We start from the raw sequence: 20,768 nt of genomic DNA, 5'->3' as shown, positions 1-20,768 counted from the left end.
CATTCCTCTATTTCATGGGAGGAGAACAAAATTAATGCAGGAGTGGCAGGCTCTTGGATTTTTTCCCATTCTTCAATTTAAAGTAGTGGTGATTCTCTCTGCCACATCACTCCCTCAGGTGCTGCCATTCTTGAACTGGAGGCTTAGCCCTCTCCCTGAAGAATTTCATTGTCAAGGAGAAGAGTGGGGGTTCTCCCGTGAAGAATTTTAATCACCCTGTCTGTAGCCCTTTTGAAGGAGGCACAATAGTTCCTATAGTAACTACTACAGTGTGGGAGAAAGGCCAGTGCTCCCTCCCCCAGCCACAGATGGAGAACTCTCTTCACTTAGATGACTGGAAATTCTTGCACAGCAATGCCTTCATCCTTCACAGTGAAAAGAATAATCTCTGAAATAAACTCTTAAAATGCACAAGTGCTAAGCAAGAAACAGTGCTAGTTGAGTTGTCAATTAGAGACGATAAAAATCTTGAGTATACTTATTTTTAAAGTGTGTTTAACTTTCATTCTTGGGGCTTTTAATTTTAAGAAGTTCAGAAAAGAATAAAGAGATGTTTAGGCCCTAAGAAATCTTGTCTCCTCCTCCCACCCTGCCTACCCCCACCTCCCAAACAACAAATCCTGTGGGAAGGAACAAACCTATAAACCAGATGAAAAAAATTGGGAAAGGAAAAGGAACAGGCTCATAAAATAGATGGAAACTTACACTAAGACAGCCACTCCTGTGTATTTTTTTTTCCATTGACTCTGAATATTTTACACGGAGTACAAACTGTGTGTCTTCAAATCCATTGATTCCAGTGCAATAAACAAGTGACATAGTACTTCCTACTTTTTGACAACAACAACAAAAAAGCTATTTTAAAAAGTTTGAAAGTATTAAGCAACTTTACATGGAAAAGTAAATTTTACTAAAAATTTTTTAAATCCCTGGAGCTTCTGATGAAGCATCATAGATGAACTACTGAAAATAATAAAATATACCTTTAATTGTGTTACATAAGATTTTCTTTAATTAGCCAGTACTTTCTTGATAACTACTTAGTTATTCTGTGGAAAGTTTTGGTTTACTTTCTCAGATTCCCCAGTGATGAATACGTTCTCTGTACCAGTGACCAGAAGATGGACAACTAGAATAATAGGCATTCGTGTATACAAAAAATAGATTTGGAATGCCATTGTTAGCTTTGTAAGTTGATTATCATATATTGCATTATGCATCTTACATGTAGTCCTTTGTGACAAATTTATTCTGATACTTTATTGCTGTGATACTTAGTTGGTAATGGCACAGCATTAATGATTCCCATAGCTTTACTAAACCAAGACAAAATACCTTTCCACATATGTTGCGACTCCATCTGAGATTTATTTCTTCTTCCCATCTGTGAAGGTGGATAAGAGACCTAAATTTTGGAACAAGTGATGGCTTACGGTGGGGTAGGCTGGTGGCAATATTTAATTTCTCTGGATACCCTTTCCAAATCAGAGGGCAACATCTCTACTTATATCACGCTGGTTGCCTATCATTCGTCTCACTTTAGACCAGAATCTGAATGAATACATATCATCTATGTGTTATGCCCTCAATGTATGTTTTATGCAGAGGATTTCTTTCAAAACTAAATCTAAAATCAGTTATGAATGGGATATCAAAGAATAATTGATGGAAAAACCGTAACCATCACAAGGTAATAAATTTGAAGTAAAGGAATTAATTAAAAGAAAAACCTTTTGTGGATGATAGCATACATTAATACTGGCCTTTCTTTCTGAATGTAATGTTGGTTACACTTTGTCTTTCCCTGACATTGCATCTTATGTTGTTCAGTTTAGACTGTCAATCAGTGTTCCTGTCTTTTCTAAAGTACAGCTTTTAAGCATTTCCATATTACTTGTTATGTCTCATAGGAAAGCCCCAAGGTTTTAAGATGACATCTCACTCGATCATCACTTTTACCTGCGTTGTTCTTTCATGAGCAGTTGGGATTCTCCCTAGACGTAACAAAAGATAAAATTTATGTAGGATCTACTTTACAGCAAGGGAAACATTAGAAATTGTATTGTAATTTCTATAGACCTTTTTTCTGCTTTGAAATGAAAATTGTTAAACTCTGGAAAAGGATAGGGATAGTCACACATGCTGTGAAGTGCTTTGCAGATACAGTCATCTGGTACAATTTAGGCAACTCTACTTTTTATGCTTCCTTACCTGAAATGATCATGCATTTTGTTGATACCTATGGGGATAAATATTAGCCAACCCTATGTAAAAGTTCTATGCAGCTAGGCTGGTGTGTTTACCTGTTTTGTAAATAAAGCAGATAGTGGGGGTTTTTTGGTGGGATATTTATAAACTTTCATATTTACATAGATCTGTTCAAGCTTTGCTAATTAAAATCTGACTTTATTGGCAGTCACACTTGGAGCTCTTCAAGATCAAAAAATGAAATATTGTCTCTGTTTTTTTAAGATTATTCAGACAGCAGATTACCTAAAAATATAAAATAGGATATCCCTGTGCTTCCAAACATACAGAAGGGGGGTGCTCACCAAATTATATACAAAATAAGGATTTAAGGCTAATTGAGAAAAAATACTTTTAAAGTAAATAATAGTTCAGGGGAATTCATTAAATGTTCACTGTAGTTTTTAAAACTAGTTTAAAGCTATTATCAAAGCATCATAATTTAAAAACTCTGCGACTGAATTTTACAGAGCTTTCCAAAAAGCCAATTTCTATTGAAAGGTGAGATGCAAATTCTCACAAAATATTTTAGGGGAACTGATTACTGTGCTGGTGACACATGCTTTCTGTCCTAGTGATCAAGGAATACTGCTTCTGCTTAATTTGAACTGTCTTCACTAGTAGAAAATCTCAGTGAACGTAAGTCTTCTCTGCTCCAGTAGCTTAGAAGTAAGTTAAAGAGGAAATCCTGTCTCTTCAGGATGCGTGGAAATATTTATTAGGTGCTTTACATTTTTCTTTTCCATAGTTTCCCACTCTTCCTAGCACAATTGTGAATGCTCTTCAGGTTACATTAAGCATGCTTAGACTGCCCCCAAGACAGACTGAAAGGGATGTGGTTCTTCCTTCACTTCATGCACAGCCAGATTAGTCATTTAGGGAAGAAATTCAAAGAGGAATTAGTGAGCAGTTAATTTTTTTTTTTTTTCTTGTTAATAGCTTGTTATGGAATAATCCTCTGCCAGGAATAGAGGTGTCAGTCTGAATAGTAAAAGTCACGGTCCAGTGCCATGGAAAGTAAAATATTTTACTGGACAGATTCCTCTGCTCCAGTGCTACAAAGTGTATATTGAAAACAATTTTTTATCTTCTTTTCACTATTAACAGTCTTTAGTATTAATATTGGTTCAGTCAACTTTGCATTTGTGCACTCAAACCTTAAACTTTGACATTTAGATGTAGACAGTACAAAATATGAGTACATGAGAAAAAGCCTATTTAGAGACATTTGTTCATACCACTAAAGCATGGGAAGCTTGGAAGAAGCATTTAACCTGGCTTTTAACTTGTTTCCTTTGTGACTCCTGCTGCAGTTTGGCACATTGTCCTTCAGCTTTCTCCACTTCCTAATTTCTCCTGTTCCCTGTTAGTCAAAAGGAGAAATTTATTTCATGCATGAAATACTTTGTTTCTGTAGAGTCTGCATTTAAAACTAAATCTTCATTTTTTAAAAAGATGTGCAGCCAGATAATTAGATCTGTGAAGTTTACTGAGCTACTTTGATTTACAGATATTGTGAGATAAATCCCAAATCCCTTGGTTTCCAAGATTTTAGTGAGGACCTTAACTGTGGCTAATGATGGTTCCATCCATGGGATGAGAAGTTTAGAGTTGACTGGCTGTGGCTTGTGTGATGGAAGCCAATTCCATATTTATAGTTTACCCTTTGAAATTTTAGAATCAAGTAACATCGTGGTCTGTTTTTAATCCAACTACTCCAGTCTTTGTCCTGCTTTCATATATTTTCATTCCAAGAATCCATTCAGAAGAGGCTATGTGATTGAGCTGTGAGATTGCCACGTTTTTGAAACGTGTCAGTATGGTATGAATTTGTATGGTGTATTTCTTGTGATGCAAATAGGTATAAAGGAAACTTGAAATCTCGAGTAACTAAAATAATGAAGTGACTAAGTCAGAAAATGAAATTTAAAAGGTTCTTTTTCCTTTATGCTAGATTTGTCTAGATATTCTTGGGTCATTCAGCAAAATGATAGTCAGGAAAATGAATGAAATACAGGAAGTTCATACTTAACATCTACTCAGTTACCAAAAAAGTATGGCTACCAAAAGCATAATGATTTTCTGTTGAACATATTTATGGTGGTTGTAAAATTAGGAACTGTCATTAAAACCCCAACATCACATGAATAAGTTCAAGACGTATAAATCAAAGGGTTCTACTGCTATAAAAATGTCAATGAACTAGATGACATGAAAGCACTGCAAGGTATTTGTCTGCATTGTATACCAGGCCACTAGGATGCAAGCATTAATAGAGGATTTAACTGTCAAATTCAGAACTCAGACTTCACACTCTCATGTTTTCTAGTTAACTCACTGACATTTAAGTGTTTTCATTTAAGCAATAGGACTGAAAGTGTCCCAGGTATGAAGAGCCTGTAAATGTAATTTGAAGATACTATTTAAAAAGTGTTTGTCAAGGTTTGATGTTGGACCAGCTACTGTATGAATAACAGATATTCTCTATTAACCCCTCATCCTTCCCATAAAGGAAAAGAGAATAAGGTAGAGAGACTTGCAGGTTGGAAACTAAATTAAACACCTATAATGAAACAATAATGATTAAAAATAGAAAACAATGAAATATTTAAAAATATATACAAAACCAAGGATCTCCCTCCCAATAACTCTAACCTCATCACCAAGGCCACAGGGCAGACCCTGGCAAAGTCCTGGACTGGACACCTGGGCTCAGCAACAGATGGGAATTGGATTCAGGAAGGCATGATCAGGCAGAAGGCAAGTCCTCTTAGGAGATTTGTCATGGACAAAGAAGAACTTGTCCCACCTGAGCCCTCAGATTTCTCTGATGCCTATGGGAAGGAATCCTTGGTTTAGTCAATTTCTGGTCACGTGTCCAGTCCACTCCTCCGTGCAGGTGGGTCAAAAGTTTGACCTCCTTTCCTCCATTTCTTTCTGACACGCAGGAAATTTAATAGAGCCAAGCAGTGATCTTAATTTCTATAGGAATAAGTGTAGGCAAGAGCCTTTCTGCAAACCATTCTCCAGCAGTAATGATAAACATTGAGCTTCAGCTCTAGAAGCAGACACAGACTGAAAAACATGCTGTTGATTTCAGAAAGTGCGGTTACTTAGCAGAGACTTCATTGAAAAGTAAAATTTACTAAACAGGAATGTGTTTCTCTCCTGTCACAAACTGGGACAGTGTTGTGCTGTCTTCATTGCACTTCATTCAAGTGATGATATTCACATGCTAAACCCCTTGCAATTAGCAAGAAACATAGAACTGGAAATGATATTCAGTATGTAAGGGATACACTTTATAGTGCCCAGGGATTGTATAGGAAGGATATGGAGCAGGAAATAGAAAATTAATTGAAAGGCAAATTCCAACTAGTGATATGTTCAGAAAATATGTAGAAAATACTACACACTCTAGATAGAAGAAGGAAAAGACATAAAGGATTTCAGGGAGGTTTGGGCATTTTTTTTCCAGGTGTGGTTTTTTGGTTTGTTTTTGTGTGTTTTTTTTTTTTTTTTTTTTCTTTTTGCAACGAAGCAATGCCTTGCTGGTCAAAAGTGTGCATTTCCTTTTTGTTTCTGAGAGATTATATATGAAATGACCATATGAAGCACAATGTTAACTGATAGCAATCATAATGTGAATACTGATGATTATTACAGTGCTATATATTTTGTTTAGTCCCACAACTAAAGCTAAAGTTTATCTCAGAAATTTAGGTACAACTCCAGTTTAAGGAAACATTTGATAACATATCTGCAGCCCCAGTATGGACAAGAGAAGGATCACATCTAATTCTGGAAAAACGAAAGTTAAAGGAGTCTAAGCTGATACAAAATTGTATGTGATCTTACTTAGTTTGATTACATCAGCATTGTTGTTTATAGTAGGCATAACTACAGCTATACAAAAGATAACACAATGCAAGGAGAAGCAGAATTATTTAGAATCAGAAGTCCAATATAGAAAAATATGACTGACTATCTAAATCTTATAAAAGATGATATGCTAGCAGAATCACAGAATCATTGAAGTTTGAAAAGACCTCTGAGATTATCACTGCTGCTGACATGTCTGGTCAGTCACAAGATTGACTGAAGTTAAAAAAACAAAAACCAGTAAGTACAGCCTTTGGTCTATTATGGACTTCACTTGCAATTTAAAGCTAAAGATATGAAGATGACTTTTCTCTTAGGTTGTGTCTATGTCCTTGAATACATTCAGAGAAAAGAGGAGGACTTTGGAAATACTGGTTCCACAGCAGTCACCATTTGTAATAATGAGCTATTGCCTGAATCTGTTAGCAATGAAGTCACCTGTTTGCCTAGTATAGATAGCTTAGAATTTCCTGTAAGAAAATTACATGAAGCATCAATAAAGAATGATATTACACTTTAAGGTCAATATGACTATCATTACTAGGCATTTATCTTTTCTTACTGATATCATGTTTGGCAGTCAGTATTACAGAAGACTAAGAAATTGTTGCTCTGTTTTTTTGTTTCATTGCTGTTAAATTAGCCTGTTCAGTAATGTCAGTAATCCATTCTACTTGTTTTAGTGAGTCCTTGGTATTTTGTTTTTCTTATCATGCATTATAAAGAGAGCAATATGCAAAGATGTACCTGTTACAGAGGCATTAGGATAATCCAGGTTCTTGGATGTAAGTGTTTTAGTACACAGTTAAAAGTGTTGAGTCAATTTCACCTCCTCTCTGCTATGGCTATGCCTGGCTTTGGCACTAAAACAGGAAAGAAAGGGAAGGTTCCTGCAGCCTTGTGTCCTCTTTTCTGTGCTCTATCTTTCTTTGGTTGTGTGGCAAATACAGCTAAGACCTAAGAAGAAATCTCAGCTTGCAGTAGATACCTACCTACATTTGGTTATGGTCAGACTTGCCTGCTGGCTTTGTATTCCTGGCATAGACAGTTTAATGAAATTCTAGTTTTATTATTCCTCAGCCTTTTTTGTAGTCACTGCTGCTTTTGAAACATAACTGCCTATTATTCACTTTATACTTTTGAACTATTTAAATGTAGAACTATTTAAATGTAGAAGCTGAAGTTTGAAGTACCTATTCCATCACCTAACATGGGTATCTGGGTTACTATAATACTTCCCTATGCTTAGCAATAACTTTGATATCTCATATGTGTTTATGATTGTTACTTTTTAATGTTTACTTCATTTCAGTTTCAAATAAGATAAATAACGTTTTCAGATAAATCTCTCATATTTTCCTAATTTCTGAGCAAAATGTAGTTCTTAGTCCCCACATAGCAAAACATTTATGTTACGCAACGCCTCCCTTTTCAGTAGCATTTTTCTCTGACCTTGGCATACTGTGTACATCACAATGTACAAATGTCTACAGGGACTTGGGATATATTTGAAGAAACAACTAATCTCAAGTTCTTGGACTGTGAAAAAAAAAAAAGTGCATTTTAAAAAATGATTCAGCCTTCAAATTTGAGTCACTGAAGATTATATACTAATTTTATTTACTTTATTCAAGGCAGATTTGAAATTAACACTGGTGTATAAAAGATGAAACATATTTAAACAGTTAGTATAAAATTATATGATCAGGAGTACATTAGAAATGAATGTGCAGATCTTGCAACATAACTTTTTTTTATTCAGTTATAGGTGCCCAGCGCAGGAGAAGTCCCAGTGCCCTTGCCATTGAAGTATTTGAATCACATTTGGGAAGTCATATTTTACAGGTAAAAAAAAAATGGCTTTTCCAAGAAAAATCAAAAGAAGTAGCTAGTCATATTTCTGCCAATAATTTGAACACTATTGTTGTCAGCACTTACATTAATGAGATTTTTAATTTCAAGCTTTTTTTTTTCGTTCTTTTTAAAAAACAGTACTTGGGAGAATGATAACAAGAAGGATGGCAGGTATTATTTAGCTGAATCACAATATTTTCTTGTTTAGACTGTGCAGTAGGTGTTTGCTCTCAGAATGCCACTGTGTGTTTGTGTGTACGCGTGCACAAGAGTATTTTGTGTTGGTGATTTTGTGTCTGTGTGTCACATATAGATTCAGAGGTTTAATTCACCACTTTGGTTTATGAGTACTACTTTCTTCCCTGATATTTCCTCCTCTAGTTATCACAATTGCATATCACAAATTTGCAACAATCTGCAAGAGAAAAAAAAATAGCAGCAGTGAGCCTCTTAAGTCTCTTTAGCTATGAGGTAAAAACTAATCTGATATTTGCAAAGAATTCAGTCACACATCTACAAGTCATTATATTCCAGGAAAATTAAATTGAAAAACACTGACCTGATAGAAACATTTGTATGCATGCTTTGTTTTGCCGAATTACTAAAACCTTTCTTAGGCTGTGGTAATCAAACGTAGAGCAGCAACATTTAAGAACAAAATGTGATGTGTTTTATTAGCAAGGCAAAAATCCTGCACTACAGAAATGAAAACCACGCAGTCTTTTCTTCGTGCAGCACTGAATAACTGCTTTTATTTAGCTCTGTACACAACTTCTCAATGCAAAGACATTGTTTGGTGTATTATTTTCTGAGAGGTACAAGGGAGGTAAATTAGGATATGATAATGAAAAATATTTCACTTAATTTGAAATGATTGAGAACTATCTCACTGTACTAACTCAGCTGTGGCATTCAAAAGTGCTGTGGGTAATGTCGCATTTTTCATATCTTTATAAAGTAACTAAATGCAGAATAGCAGCAAAGGTAATTTTAGGAAAATATGAAATTAAATAGTAGAATGAACTTCTCTTTGAAACAAAAATCATGAATGATTTACTTAGTTGGACACCCTTGGCAGAGGTCTTGGTCAAGTTTTTGATTCTGTAAGCATACATTTGTATTGCGATTACCATATCAAAGATACGTAGACCAGTATATAAAGTACTGTGTTTCCAAATTAGACAGAAAAGCTGTTATGCTGTTTCATATGTGTAGAAAATGTAGAAATAGCAGTTTCATTATACTTCAGTTTATGTAATTTGCCAGTGTGTTGTTTTGCGTATGTAAACATGTACTATCTATCCTAAAGGTATGTATTTTACAATATGGATGATAAGAGATATCTAGATAAAACCTCATTGAGACTGATTTATATACACTCCTTAAATAATACTCTTTATGAACAAAAATTAAAACCTAGGATGGTCACTTTGAAAACTGCTTGACATTTGTGTTTTTACTTATTCCATATTAAAACAATTAATAACTATATTACTTATTTACTTACTACTTATTTTTAAGCTAGATTCTCCTTTTGTTTGTTTGTGGGTTGCTTTTTCTTTGTGAGCTAAATTAAGGTTTTTTCAGAATATGGCTTTATCATAGTACCATAAAAAATAAAACATATTGCACTTGTAATTGAGGATTTTCAGACAAAACTATGCTCAGCATCGTATTGAATATCTGTTGAGGTGTCTTTTCAGAGAGGGTGGTGCTTTTACCAAATTACTCCCATTAATCTCTCAATTGATAACAGAGAGTTCCACTCTGACATTTAAAAGAGAATAGACTGTTGATGATGGATAAAGGACAAAATGAATTAATAATGGTGGAAAGTTTACCATGGGATGTTAAAATCTTGTCTTGGAAGGATCCAGTCAACACTTGGAAGGAAAGTGTAGGTCATGCATTCAAATGCACCACTTTTAACAGATCTGAATAAACTTCAGAGTACTGCCTTGTGCTCTTACAGGAAAAAAGATAATCTCCAGAAGACAAAATGTTTTTTTAAAACAACAGTCAGACAGATTCTGTTTGGAAATACAGTCTAACAAGTTCTCATGTAGCCTGCTACTGCTAGATATTATTTCCTAGGCAGTATTGTGATAAGTATTGTTTGCAACTGAATTAAACAACCTTGATTATTCCGTGGGAATACCTGTGTTTGATTTCAGTGTCTGCTGTCAGAGGAAGTTGAATTAATAGTTAGTTTGTTTAATCCTTTTTCCTATTAATATTTTGAAGACTGGGTTAAGTGTAAGCTCAAAAATTAAGGAGCCTCTCTAATCTTTCTAATATTTTGATACTTCAAACTATTGACAGACAGACGAGAGGAATAATAGAGTATGTTTTTAACAAGTGGATATAGCTTATTTATAGTTGTAAAAACAGAAATGGAGGGGCATCTTTGATATTTTTCATCTTGATTCCACAGCAGTGTCAATTACTCTATCAAAAACTTTCCAAGCTACAGCAGTCATCTTGTGTATCATCCTAAACAGATTTCTGAAGTAGGTTTGAAGACAAAGTCCCTATCCAATTTGTGCTTATGGAAAAAAAAGACACTACAAAATATGTCACAAATCCATTATATCAGAAAAAGGGCAAAAAGTCTTTTTTTTTTTTCCCAAGTAAAATCATCTGCATCCTGAACAGCAGAATTGTTTTTAATAGAGGAGTGAAATAGAGAATGACAATACTTTAATTAATTTTGTACAAGACTTTGATTTTCCAGATTGTGTTCTTTGTTATGTTCTACATTCTTCGTCTGAAAAGTGGTGTTAAAAGGAAAATAGACTTCAGTAAAGAAACCTTTAGCTTTCTATTATTATATATATCATATTGGTGTATTAAATCGGTAGCAAAATTTTACTTCTGTGACCTGCTGTTCAAAAATTTGGCTGAAACTAGTCATAAAAATTAGCAAAAAATTATAATTTTTTTGGAGCCCCTGGATTTTTTCTTCACTGCTATTGCGAAGGTGTGGAAAAGGGTCAGTAGCACCATATTCTTCAGATGATCAGGAAGATCAGGAAATGTAGAACTAAATATAGAGAAAAGGGAAAGTTAGTGAATATATTTGCATATGCAAATTAGCTTAATTGATACTGCTTGCCTCTACAGGGATTTTTCATTACAAACTGGAGTGCTACATTGTTCAGCTCATATTGAGTAATTTAGTAACTAATGAGACCAGTTTGCACTAATTTGCATATGATAAATGAGCTTAATTGCAGTAAATAACTTGGAGGCATAATTACTTAATTTTCCTGTGTTGCATGGCTTTTAAGTTCACGTATGAGCAACTCAAGATAATTTTGCATATTTAAATGAGTTGCTTTTAAAATTCTTGAACAAAAAAGAACACACCTCACAATTTGAACTATAAAACAATTAAAAGTAAAATGTACAGTGTTTTCAAATGAAATTTAATATTTTAAATATATATTTACTTACTTTTAAAAAAGCAGTGCTTTATTAAAGAAAAAGTATTTGGAATTAAACACAGCTGAGTACTTTTCAAGTCAAAATAGGTTAGAAAGATGGTATTTGTATTAACAATAGAACAGTGTATCTGAACTGTAGTGAGTGGTACACGTTTTGTATTCCTGTGTATGAGAGTGATAACTTTCATAATTGCTTTCTTTGCTTTTGCAGTGCCTATAAACTGTGACACTGCTGTATAGCATGATATCACCATACACAATAGCTTAGACACTAGTTGTCTTAAATTGGCTATACTGCCCTACTACTACCTAGTCCTTAAATTGTCAGTGCAACAAAGATATCTTTTTATTTTTAAAACTTTGTTTGTTTGTTTTGGGTTTGTGGCTTTTTTTGTTGTTTTTTTATTGGGTTTTGGGGGTTTTTTTGTTTGTTTGGTTGGTTTTTTTGGTTGGTTTGTAGGCTGTGAGCAGTGGTGAGCAGTGTCCTAAATAAACATTGTAATGGAGATTGCTACCATGAGTTTCAAAAACAAACAAAACTCCAAACCAAACTCAAAACTGAAGTAGATGAAAGAACCCATTTTATTTCCACTATTGAAGTTATTACCATTACATAATTTTGATAGAATTGGTAGAATTGAGCTGCTGAAGTAGACCGGGAAAAAAGGTCAAACACCCAACAGGCAATCTCATGAACAGTTCAGTCCCATAATGAGTTCTGTTTTGCCTCTGTGATTTACAAGTGAATGCCATTCACTGAATTCTCCATCTGTTCCATAAAGGGACCCACCTACCTTCCTAGTAGCTTTTTCTAAGCCTTGTTGAATGTTATCTTTGAAATTTTATGAGACCAACATTTTCCTTGTATAAAGTTTTCTCCTCTTAAGGAAGCAATTTGTGATGAGCAAAGGTCTTTGTAATTGCAGTATCAGATTCAATGAGGGGAAAAAAAGATCAGATTTCTGTTAAGATCAAAGAAAAGACAGTCTCAGCACAAACATTCTGACCCTATAGGCTGTATTCTTCATCATCATTAAGTCAAGAACCACAAGATACAAACCAGTTAGCTTGGGTGGGATGGTTCACAATTCAGAGAGGATACCTGTGGTGTAACCCAGCAAACATACCTGTAGTATGCACAATGTTTTTAAGCCCCCATGTAATTCCTGGCAGACCTCTGTATCAGCACAGACCTGATCATGTAACAGGCCTGGAATGGGAGTGGAATTTGAGCTTCTTCAAAACTATATATAACTCAAATGCTGCAATTTGACTTTACTTCAGGCAGTGACCCCAGACTTTCCATGAATGGAAGTCAGTATGATATCTTGCAAACATACTTCATATCCTTTTCTTTCCACTGCAAACCTCAGCTTGTGGATGGAACTTCATGGAAATTTAATTGTCTTTACCTTCATCCTATAGAGAAGCCATAGGTTATTAGACACATTTATGTTATTTCAACTTTTGACAGAATCACAGAATTGCCAGAGATCATCTAGTCTAACTCTCCCACTAAATCAGGATCATCTAGAGCACATTGTACATTACACAGGACTTCATCCAACCTCCATGGACATCCTGTTCCAGCACCTTGTCACCCTCATAGTATAGAATTTTCTCATGTTTAAATGGAACTCCCAGTGTTCCAGCTTGTGCCTGTTGCCCCTCATCCTGTCACTGGGAACTACTGAGAAGAGCCCAACTCCATCTTCCTTGCACCTACCCTCTAGATACTTTGTAGGTATTAACAAGGTCATCCCTCAGCCTGCTCTTCTCCAGGCTGAAGAGTCCCAGCTCTCTCAGTCTTTCCTCATAAGAGAGATGCTCCAATCCCTCAGTCATCTTTGTTGCCCTCTACTGAACTATCCAGTAATTTCATGTCTCTCTTGAACTGGGGAGCCCAGAACTGGATGCAGTATTCCAGCTGTGGCCTCACCAAGGCAGAGTAGAGACCTCCCTTGCCCTACTGGCCACACTGTTTTTAATGCAAACTAGGATTCCATTGGCCTTCCTGGCAGCAAGGGCACACTGCTGGCTTATGGATAATTTACTATCTATCAGGACTCCTGGATCTTTCTTCTCTATATTGCTTTCCAGCGGTCCACTCCTAACTTATACTGGTGCTTGGGATTCTTCCTCCTACACTTGCTCTAGTTGAACCTCATCAGATTCTTCTCTGCCCAGGTCTCCAGCCTGTCTAGGTCACACTGAATGGCACTACAGCCGTTTGGAGTGTCAGCCACCCCACCCAGCTTTGTATCGTCAGCAAACTTGCTGAGAATACACTCTGTCCCCTCATCCAGGTCACTGATGACCATGGTGGGACCAAGTATTGACCCCTGGGGAACACCGCTGGTTGCAGCCTCCAACTCGACCCTGCTCTGTTGATCACCACCCTCTGAGTTGTTCTGTCACACAGCCAGCTCTCAGTCCACTTCACTGTCCACTCATCTAGCCCGCACTTCCCAAGTTTCCTAATTGTGGATGTTATGGAAGACAGTATCAAAAGCCTTGCTGAAGTAAAGGTAGATAACATCCACTGCTTTCCCCTTGTCTAGCCAGTCAGTAACTATGTCATAGGAGGCAATCTGGCCAGTCAAGGATGATTTCCCTTGCGTGAATTCATCCTGACTTCTCCCAGTGACATTCCTTGCTTTCACATGTTCTGTGATCATGTCCAGAACAATTTTTTTTTCTACACCGTACCAGGGACAGAGGTGAGACTGACCAGCCTATATTTCCCTAGGTCCTTCTTCTTCCCTTGTTGAAGACTGGAGTGACATTAGCCCTCCCCCAGTCCTCAGGCACCTCTCCTGTTCTCTATGACCTTTCAAAGATGATTTATTTTACTTTATTTATTTTAATTAAAAAAAAAAAATTTCTATCCAGCACTGCAATAATACCAGGAAAACAAAGTTATATAATCTATCCTGTATATCAACATAATATATTATTACTGTTCTTCAGAGTGGGTCTGTTATTAAATGTGAGGTAGATGTGCAGGACAAATGCAGCATCTCTGCTTTCTAGTGTATCATTTCAGAAGCTGCCCCTATCATACACAGCAGCTTACACAGTGTCTGGGCCACTGGGTTATTTTCTGGAGCATGTCAGATAAGCTTAAGTTTCCTCAGGAAAAAAGGAAAATTGATAACAGTCTCTTCGCTCCAAGTGAGCACTCTTAACAGGTAGTTTTCTGTTTGCAGGTAACTGCTACTCCATCCACCTGCACTCCTAAATTAAAAAAAAAACCCTGTCTATAATTTTGGTTTAGATCCTGATCCTATCCCATTGTGTGAGCTGTGCAATATCTACAAATAAAAAATTGAATTATACACATGATACTCTCAGGCACACTCATGGTCACATGAGTATTCAACTAAACGCTTAGAAATACAACTATCTCAATAGTTAGAAAACAGAAGTCTTTTTCACATATTCAACTAGAAAAAATGGAACTTGTTATGGGGAAAATGTTTCTACATCCTCCTCAAGTTAATGTAGTTTTATCATAAAGTTTATAAATGAGTGTCATAAAATAAAAAAAGGTATAGAAACTAATATCCAGTTTGAAGGAAACTTTCATATAATTTTTTCCCCCTCTATTTCTGCAACACTGTTGATTCTTTTTGTAGGACAATAGTTTTCTACTATACTTGGCATTGGCAAAAAGTGAAGGAATTCACTATGTATTTTCACTATAATATATTTAGTCTTGTTGATCTTTGCATAGAAGAACTAGACTAGAATATAACAAGGCAATGACACTTAGTTTTTTCTAAAACCACCTTGCAGGAGAGCATGGTAGTTTTCCATAAGTTGTAAATGTGCATGTTCTGCATGCAGCCAGTTTAGATTGTACAAATCCTCTGAATCTTTGTTAAGGCAATGTGAAGATGAGTTAGCAGAACAAGTTATTTACTTTTTTGCAGTAGTGAGTGATTGTGGATTGAAGGTACAAGACTTGCACAGAATAAAAAGTGTTACAGAGAAAAAGAAGTTTCTCCTGTAGTGAAAACAAGTACTAATGATTTACTGTGTTAGCACACTGCTAGGAATATTAATCAGCTGAACAGTATAGATAATCATAATTGAACAAGGGATAATCATAATTTAACAAAAAAATACATAGTTCTAAAATTTGTCTTCCTCTACAAATATTTGACTAACATAAAACTTCGAAGTGTTTTAATGAGGTGGGAGCCGTAGAAAAACATGTACAAGCTGACATCAAGTTTAGAGGTAGTTCTATGGCTGACTAGACTATAGCTGAGTGAAATCTTATTTCTTGAAGTGTTTGAGTTGTTACAGGGAGCCCTATCTGACAAAAAAAGGAAAAAAGTGGGGAAAATAGACATGAGTGTGTTGGGGTGCTATAAAATATTAGGGCAATTTATCTTCTCATTTAGTGTTTTAAGTCACTGAATATTACAGAGTGAGGTTATCTCTGTGTAACACTAGGCAACATGGAAACAGTGACATGAGACCAAAGGTGAGGAAGCAGCAAATGGTAGTGCTGAAGGGGGATTTTGCCAGGCTGTAAAAGGTGCTACACAGAAAAGACTCACACTGACTTAGAGATTTGGGAAGGGCAGTAGCTAATGATATCAGTGGTACACTTTGTGAGGACAAAAGACCTTTCAGTTTCTTGCAGTCTGTATTGGGTTAAAGGGATAGAATACCAAGTGACCTCTGTTAGCATGTGTCAGAATCAGGCAAGAAGAGGAAAACATGAAAAAGCAGACAAAACCAAGACCAGAGATCTATGCTGTCTAAAAAGTAGATGAAGTAGAAGTTGTTATGCAGCCGTAACTGAAAGAAGTAGAAGTTGAGATGAATTAAGAGAAAATATTTGTTACAGATCAAGCTGTGTAGCAAAGTGATAACTTTTTTCTTGGCAGTGAAGATAATGCAACAAGACAGAATGAGTACATAGGAAGTCAGAACGGAAGGTTTGGAGATCCCATAAACCTCTGTGCGGGAGTGATTTCTATAAGGCTCACATGTAGGTTATGTACTTAGATTTTGAGGCTGAGGCTTATCACTGTCATTGTCATGTACAACCTATTTTTATCAGTTCTCTTCGTGAGATTAAGTGGCGTATGGAGCATAAAGGTACAAAACAGAAGAGGACATGAATTGTTTTCAACAAAGAAGTGTCTGGAAATTGAACACAAATAGGTAGAAATGTAGAAAATTAGCATCTCTATCCAAAATCAGTCATTGTGCAATGATGTCTTATCTAGAAAAGCTGAAAGCTGTAAAAATGTTCAAATTGGTCATCCAGAAACAGTGAGATAGGAGTAATAAATTGGATGCTGTAGTGTTTTTGTGTAAACGGAACAAAAATGATGGATTTATGATGTAGAAGATGGTAGTATGTCAACAGAGGGGAGTACAACCTCCTAAAAAACCAAACCAACAAACAATTCCAGAGTGGGCAAGACCAAAGAAAATAATATAGATTACTTAACATTAAATTAGTAATAAAATCTTACAAACACATTTATCAAGGCAGGAGAATGAAAGGATATTAAGTGTTACTTGAAAAGAATGTAAAAAGACACGCAATATACTTGGAAACTAATTTAGGGTGACATGAAGTGTCCAGTTATTAACTGCTCCAACACCTCACCCAAGCAGAGTTTAAAGGCAGGAAAACAGTGTAAATGCTGATATATTGTGAAAAGAGACATAGGGCTCTGGTAAGAAAATATTAGCATCTTACTCTGCAGTGTACTTTTCCAGGAATAAGGCATCTCCAGTAGCAGTTGCTTCTTTATGTTTTAGGGATAGATGCTATTTCATCTTTCTGCAGATAAATATATAATCTGCATAGGGATCTGTTCAGATTTGATTAACCTGTCTCTCTTCAAGTAGTTTGTACATTGGGAATCTTCTCAGAATATCATCCTCTTGTAGTAAAAATATGAGCTCTTATACCTGATGTTAATTAAGAACTTTAGGAATCTCTGCATTTTACACGATTGTAACTGATTCAGAGTAATGATAAGTATTTGAAGCTTAAAAGAGGCAGAAAAAACTCTGTCATAGAAATTTTAATGTTGTGCTCCTCTACTCACATTTGAATGTTCTTTTGCGTTTTAAACGTGTAAATGCCACCAAATGCTATGATATGGTTCTGGTTTTACTCTGGTTTAAATTATAACAGGAGTTAGCCATATACATTGCATATTTCTAAAAATGGCTAGAAACAAAGGCTAGGTTGGAATCTGAAAAGGTTAAAGGAGTTGCACAGACAGCACTATTACAAGGGACATCTCGGATCCATTAGCTGGAACATGGAGAAGGAGGATTTCCTGGGTTCAGGAGACACAAAGGTGTTAATTAGCATGCTTCACTTTGTCCCAGTCACTGTAGGTGCATCAGATTGATTCCATAAGGCCAGGGCTTTCAATATGGAGTTAATGGTAAAGGTACAGGATCCTAGCAGTTGGTGTCCAAGGGGTTATATGCTAAAAGGAGACCTTGGGAGGAGTGGGAAATAACAAATTGTTTTGCAGTTGGAGCTTAAAGCATCACACTTAAACCTGCATTTTATATGGCAACTACATATAAAAGCATGCAGTTTCATTTAATAGAGAAATGTTTGATGTGAGTGGGACACAGCATACTGTAGAGTGTCATTTAATTCCTGAGGAAGTATTTGAAGAAAATGACATACCAAAGCACTGTTTGTTGACTGCCTTGTTGTCACCTGCTGAGTCTTGTCATTTCCATAGCCAGTGGCCTGTATTGAATCAGACAGAAGGAACAGGTCATTAAAAGAAATGGACAACTTCCTACAGCCTGTAGATGGCTGAAGGAGGAATTTTTCTTCAGATATGACAACAAAACCATTTATTCAAGTCTCTGTTCAGCTATGATTTGGAGTTTAGCCCTATATTGGTCTGAAGTAAGGAGGCTTGAAGAATATAGTCAGCATAAACTAATGAATGGGTTCAGCAGAAAGAATTATACCTTCTGTGGTGTCTGTAAGGATATAGGTGAGGACAATAAGCGTCCTGGTCTCAGAATGGCTTGTTTCTTTTTTTTTTTTTTAATCACAGCATTCATCAAGAAAAGAAAAGACTGTTGATTTATATAAATAAATAAATATGGGGAAAAGAATTTTTCATGGGCATGCTGTGCAAGTTACCAGTGATATTTTTCTTCACTTTCTTGAAAACATTGCTGACACTTTCCTCATTTCAGGTCTAATGAAAACAAAAAGCACTAGAAATAGGCTTTAAATATCCTCCTCTGCAGCAGAAGTGAAGGACAGCATTATGTGCCTTCTTTTTCCATGGGAGCTGGCAAAGGGAGATTTTGGACTCTGCAAACAGAGAACCTTTAAGTGGAACAAAGACAGTTGAGACTCATATGAATGCTTCTGCTTAAGGTTGCTCTGAGTTGTTTCATCCTGTCAGCTGCTAGGTTTTTTTTTGTTTGTTTTGGTTTTTTGGTTTTTTTTTTTTTTGGTTTTTTTTTTTTGTAACTCTAAGTTATAGATAAACATAAAAAATAAATCTTGGCATGGTTCAGCTTTCCCCACTGCTATAGGAGCAGAAGCCACAAATACAGTTCTGTTGCCTGGATTTTACTTGGAAATTGCAAGCACCTTTACACAGACTTTGAAGCACACACCATTTAAGGGAACACAATTATTGTTGAAATAAATGTCAGTTTTCTAGAGCATACTCTGTTATGAAGTATATTATCTCGAAGTTGATTAAAAGTGGTTGTTTCCATTTGTTGCTGCTAAAATGTCACTATATTAGAATTTCTACCTGTACAGAAAAAGAAAAAAAGGAGTATAGAAATGAATTATAACATTTCCAGAAGTGAGATAATTGTGTGTAATTACATTGCATCACATTTTCTTTAGGGGACATTTAATAAGGTCACATAAGATGCAAATCAATGCTGAATTGTATTAATTAAGGATGCACAGAACTTAGCCAATGAATTGTTTTCTTCTTTCATATTTTTTCCACTTTAAGGAAAATACTATTTAGATGTACCATTTTACTTACTCTAAGACTATGCCTCTTTGATAGTGTCTGATTTAATTCAGGTTTATTTTGATGTATAGGACAGAGTTTACAATTCATTACAGATAGCAATTTAAAGTGTTTATCATTGGCTTGCTTTGTACTTGCTATTTGTTATTCTGTTCTTCCTTTCAATTGTATCTTCTTAACATAGGATTTTAATCTTTATGACTTTGTTTATGATTTCTCTAGCACAGAGGTGGTGGATTATCTGCCTTTAATGCACACTTTAAGAAGGAAGGAAATCTGTAATGGGTGGGTTTCTGTGTCTGGAGTTCAGAAGCCCCCCATCACATTTCAAGAAAGAGGCCTGCAGGAGAAAACAGGAATTACTTCTCCCAGTCATTGTCATGGAGGACATCTTGCTATTGCAGCTGTCTCCTAGCCCACTGAAAAAAACCACTTTGTTGTTTTCTTTCGATAAAAGTAATAGATTAAAGTTGGAGGGTTTTTTCTTAATTTTCCCCCTTCCTCTTGCTGTATGTATTTGAGAAAGCAGGAAGGAGTTGCTAGCAGTATGGGAGTGGTCAGCTTTCTTCAGGCTAACAGCAAATTCTCTGTAGTCCACGTATGAGTAACAACGTTAGTTTTATTGAAAATGGATGAAAGAAAGCCAGAGTTTTGAGTGGAGGCCTAATATGTAGCAGACCTGTGGAAACTCATATTTCCTCTGATCATCTCAAAGAATGTCTCTTACACGTGAGATTTAAATTGAAAGACCCTACACAAGTGTTTCAGTATTCAAAGCAACCAAAATTTTACACAAAAATGTGTTTCTATTGTGGTTTAGAATTTTCAGGTTTATTTATGTGTCAAGTATACTGTCAGCAGACAATTCTAGAAATAAAATTAAGGCCTCTGTTAACTCCAAGAGTGAAAAGTTTGGGTCTTTAAATAATTTCATTGAAAGACAGACTATCCTGCTAAGTTTGATGAGTCTGTTTTCTCTTTTCCTTCTTTTTTTTAATTTTTATTTTTAATTGACGTGTGAAACAGTAATGATAAAGGCAGGGTTTTTCAACCTTTAGAAATTATGTAGTTAAGCAAAATCAAAGACAGAATGTGATCTTCCCTTTGAAGGAAAAGGGCTAGATATTGTTCTAAATATAATAATAGTTATCAAAGTGTATGTTAGAAGGTAGGAAAGCCATCAAATTTTCACGGATACAATTGTATTGTATTGGTCTGACAAGAAAAGAAAAAATACTTGCTTTTATTTATTATAAATGCAAGCCTGTTGTTCTGAAATTGAAAGTAATTTTCCATATTTTTATGTGTCTAG

At 35.6% G+C, this 20,768-nt stretch overlaps 1 protein-coding gene across 2 annotated transcripts in view; it reads left to right on the top strand.

The window, feature by feature from the left end:
• The window catches only part of NPAS3 (neuronal PAS domain protein 3), a 588,621-nt gene that overhangs the window by 279,505 nt on the left and 288,348 nt on the right, over positions 1–20,768 (top strand). For both annotated transcript variants that reach the window (XM_071746155.1, XM_071746154.1), the window contains one exon: positions 7,892–7,974. In XM_071746155.1, coding sequence (XP_071602256.1) covers positions 7,892–7,974 — 83 coding nt within the window. The remainder of the gene's footprint in view (positions 1–7,891; positions 7,975–20,768) is intronic.

The sequence above is a fragment of the Heliangelus exortis genome, chromosome 5 (genome assembly GCF_036169615.1).
Source record: "Heliangelus exortis chromosome 5, bHelExo1.hap1, whole genome shotgun sequence".
NCBI classification, from domain to species: domain Eukaryota; kingdom Metazoa; phylum Chordata; class Aves; order Apodiformes; family Trochilidae; genus Heliangelus; species Heliangelus exortis.
Note: the sequence above shows the minus strand (reverse complement) of the source record. Positions and strands in the feature narration are given on the sequence as shown.